At 61.4% G+C, this 3188-nt stretch overlaps 1 protein-coding gene across 5 annotated transcripts in view; it reads right to left on the bottom strand.

Annotated features, from left to right (window-relative positions):
- Positions 1–2173: 2173 nt before the first annotated feature.
- Positions 2174–3188, bottom strand: part of LOC118710491 (transforming acidic coiled-coil-containing protein 2) — a 39426-nt gene continuing 38411 nt past the window's right edge. For all 5 annotated transcript variants that reach the window (XM_045576140.1, XM_045576141.1, XM_045576139.1 and 2 more), the window contains one exon: positions 2174–2551. In XM_045576140.1, the coding sequence (XP_045432096.1) occupies positions 2486–2551 (66 nt within the window). In that variant the 3' untranslated portion in view covers positions 2174–2485. The remainder of the gene's footprint in view (positions 2552–3188) is intronic.

The following is a 3188-nucleotide window of genomic DNA, read 5'->3' as shown; positions in this document are numbered from 1 at the left end:
TCCGAGAGCTCCCGTTCCGGCCTGGCCTCCACACAGCTGTCCGCACAGCTGGGCTGCAGGCAGGTGGTGCGCCCAGAGCCCCCACATCACACACACACACACACACACACACACACACTCCGGCCCGGCCTCCGCACAGCTGTCCGCACAGCTGGGCTGCAGGCGGGCGGTGCGCCCAGAGCCCCCACATCACACACACACACACACACACACACACACACACACACACTCCGGCCTGGCCTCCACACAGCTGTCCGCACAGCTGGGCTGCAGGCGGGCGGTGCGCCCAGAGCCCCCACATCACACACACACACACACACACACACCACACACACACACACACTCCGGCCTGGTCTCCACACAGCTGTCCGCACAGCTGGGCTGCAGGCAGGTGGTGCGCCCAGAGCCCCCACATCACACACACACACACACACACACACACACACACACTCCGGCCTGGTCTCCACACAGCTGTCCGCACAGCTGGGCTGCAGGCGGGCGGTGCGCCCAGAGCCCCACATAACACACACACACACACACACACACACACACCCAGCCTCTCTCCTTGGGGGGTCAGGGTCATCCCCTTTCCCGAGGTGCCCAGCTCCTCACCGCGCAGGGCGGCCTGGAAGGTTCTGGAAAACGGCCATGGAGCCCGGCCTCACCGTCCAGCCCCTCTGTGGGGGGAGGCTGGCCCCCAGCTCCGCCCCCCGCTGCGTCCTGGGCCCCGGCTCCCTCTGTCCAGCTGTGGTTTGACGGGCAGGTTCACGTGGAAACGGGAGCTGTGCCACGGTCGCGATGCCCGTGCTGTGTGTGACCTGGGCACACGTCCCCGAGGGCCAGAGCCGAGGCCCAGGGCGTGCGCTGGGGTGTGTTGTGTGTGTCTGTGTGTGGCATGTACGTTGTGTGTAATTATTTTGTGTGTTTGATGCGTGCTGTGTATGTTGTGTTTGCTATGTGTATTTGGTGTGTGTTGTGTGTATTTGGTGTGTTGGGATGTGTGTAGGGTGCATGTGTTGTGTGTAATTATTGTATGTGTGTTGTGTGTATACGTGTGTGTTTTATGTGTGTTGTGTGTTGCACATGTTGTGTGTTGTGTGTTGTGTATATGTGTTGGGGTGTGTGTTGAGGGTGTGTTGTGCATGTTGTGTGTTGGCTGTATGTTGTGTATGTGTTGGGTGTATGTGTTTGGTGTGTGTTGGCTGTGTGTTGTGTATGTGTTGGGTGTATGTGTTTGGTGTGTGTTGGCTGTGTGTTGTGTATGTGTTGGGTGTATGTGTTGGCTGTGTGTTGGCTGTGTGTTGTGTATGTGTTGGGTGTATGTGTTTGGTGTGTGTTGGCTGTGTGTTGTGTATGTGTTGGGTGTATGTGTTTGGTGTGTGTTGGCTGTGTGTTGTCTGTGTGAGTTCCATGTTGGCAGACCTGAAGGGAAGACTGTTCACCGGCTCCCACGTTACAATGGACGTGCCTTTCAGGGAGAGCCCGCCTCCGGCCCCCGGACCTGCCTGACCCCGAAGAGACACCGAGAGCAGAGCCCAGGCCGGTTCCAACCCCCGACTCCTGAGGCCACGTCTCTTCCGTTCCCACTCACAGCGGCCACGGCCACGAAGGGCCCGCCCTCACCGCGGGGGGAGGAGCCACGGCCGCGAAGGGCCCGCCCTCACTGTGGGGGGGAGGAGCCACGGCCGCGAAGGGACCGCCCTCACCGTGGGGGGAGGAGCCACGGCCGCGAAGGGCCCGCCCTCACCGTGGGGGGAGGAGGCGCACGGCCCGCGAAGGGGCCCGCCCTCACCGTGGGGGGAGGAGCCAACGGCCGCGAATGGACCGCCTCACCGTGGGGGGAGGAGCCACGGCCGCGAAGGGACCGCCCTCACCGCGGGGGGAGGAGCCACGGCCGCGAAGGGACTGACCTCACCGTGGGGGGAGGAGCCACGGCCGCGAAGGGCCCGCCCTCACCGCGGGGGGAGGAGCCACGGCCGCGAAGGGACTGACCTCACCGTGGGGGGGAGGAGCCACGGCCGCGAAGGGACCGCCCTCACCGTGGGGGGAGGAGCCACGGCCGCGAAGGGACCGCCCTCACCGTGGGGGGAGGAGCCACGGCCACGGGGGAATTGCCTGGGCTGCGCGCAGTGAGGGCGACGGCGCTCCCCCGAAAACCACCGGAGCCCGCGCGTTGCCAAGATCAAAAAAACTTTATTTACAACAGAGAACTGAACCCGAACATGCATTTTCTCCTCCCACCGCGGTGAAGTGTACACTCCTTAAGGCAAGGGTCCCTGTGCAAGCAGTCCGTGGTCACAGGAAATCCAAGAGCCACGCCCCTGGGGACGCAGGTCAGAGGGCAAGGCCAGCCGGCGCGTCCTCCGTGGGGACCGGACCGGCTCCGACGCCGGGAAAACGCACCCCGACGGCCGCGGCCGGGGGCGCAGCAGGCGCCGATGGGCGTATTGCACGCAACGGTCAAGGCCAGACGTTTGGCTCAGAGTTAGCTCCTCCCCATTTTGGCGATCAGTTCATCGCAGATCTTGGTGAGCTCCTCGATCTCTTTGTTCTGCAGGTGAAGACGGGAAACAGAGAGGAAGCCGCTTGGTGGTTTGAAGCCAAGCCCAGCAGAACGGTCGTTGGATTAAAAAAAAAAAAAGTTTAGCCGAAACCGGTTTGGCTCAGCGGTAGAGCGTCGGTCTGCGGACTGAAAGGTCCCAGGTTCGATTCCGGTCAGGGGCATGTATGTTGGTTGCGGGCACATCCCCGGTAGGGGGTGTGCAAGAGGCAGCTGGTCCATGTTTCTCTCTATCTCTCTCCCTTCCTCTCTGTAAAAAATCAATAAAATATATTTTAAAAATTAAAATTAAAAAAAATAAAAATAAAAAATAAAAAAGTTTATTGATGTCCGAGAGGAAGGGAGAGGAAGAGAAACATCCACGATGAGAGAGGATCACTGATGGGCCGCCTCCCGCACGCCCCGCACTGGGGACCGAGCCCACAACCCGGGCCTGTGCCCTGATGGGGAGTGGAACTGGGACCTCCCGGCTCCTAGGTTAATGCTCAGCTACTGAGCCGCACCGGCCGGGCCGTCATTGGATTTTAAGGGACCTTCGACCTCTTGGTCCCTGAGAAATGAGTTAGAGCCAGTGATCGGGACCCCGGCTCCGGCTGTGTGGCCTCGGGCGGGTCACACGCCCTCTCTG

Source organism: Pipistrellus kuhlii, unplaced genomic scaffold (genome assembly GCF_014108245.1).
Source record: "Pipistrellus kuhlii isolate mPipKuh1 unplaced genomic scaffold, mPipKuh1.p scaffold_m20_p_75, whole genome shotgun sequence".
Taxonomy (NCBI): Eukaryota; Metazoa; Chordata; class Mammalia; order Chiroptera; family Vespertilionidae; genus Pipistrellus; species Pipistrellus kuhlii.
This window is presented reverse-complemented; position numbering and strand designations above follow the sequence as displayed.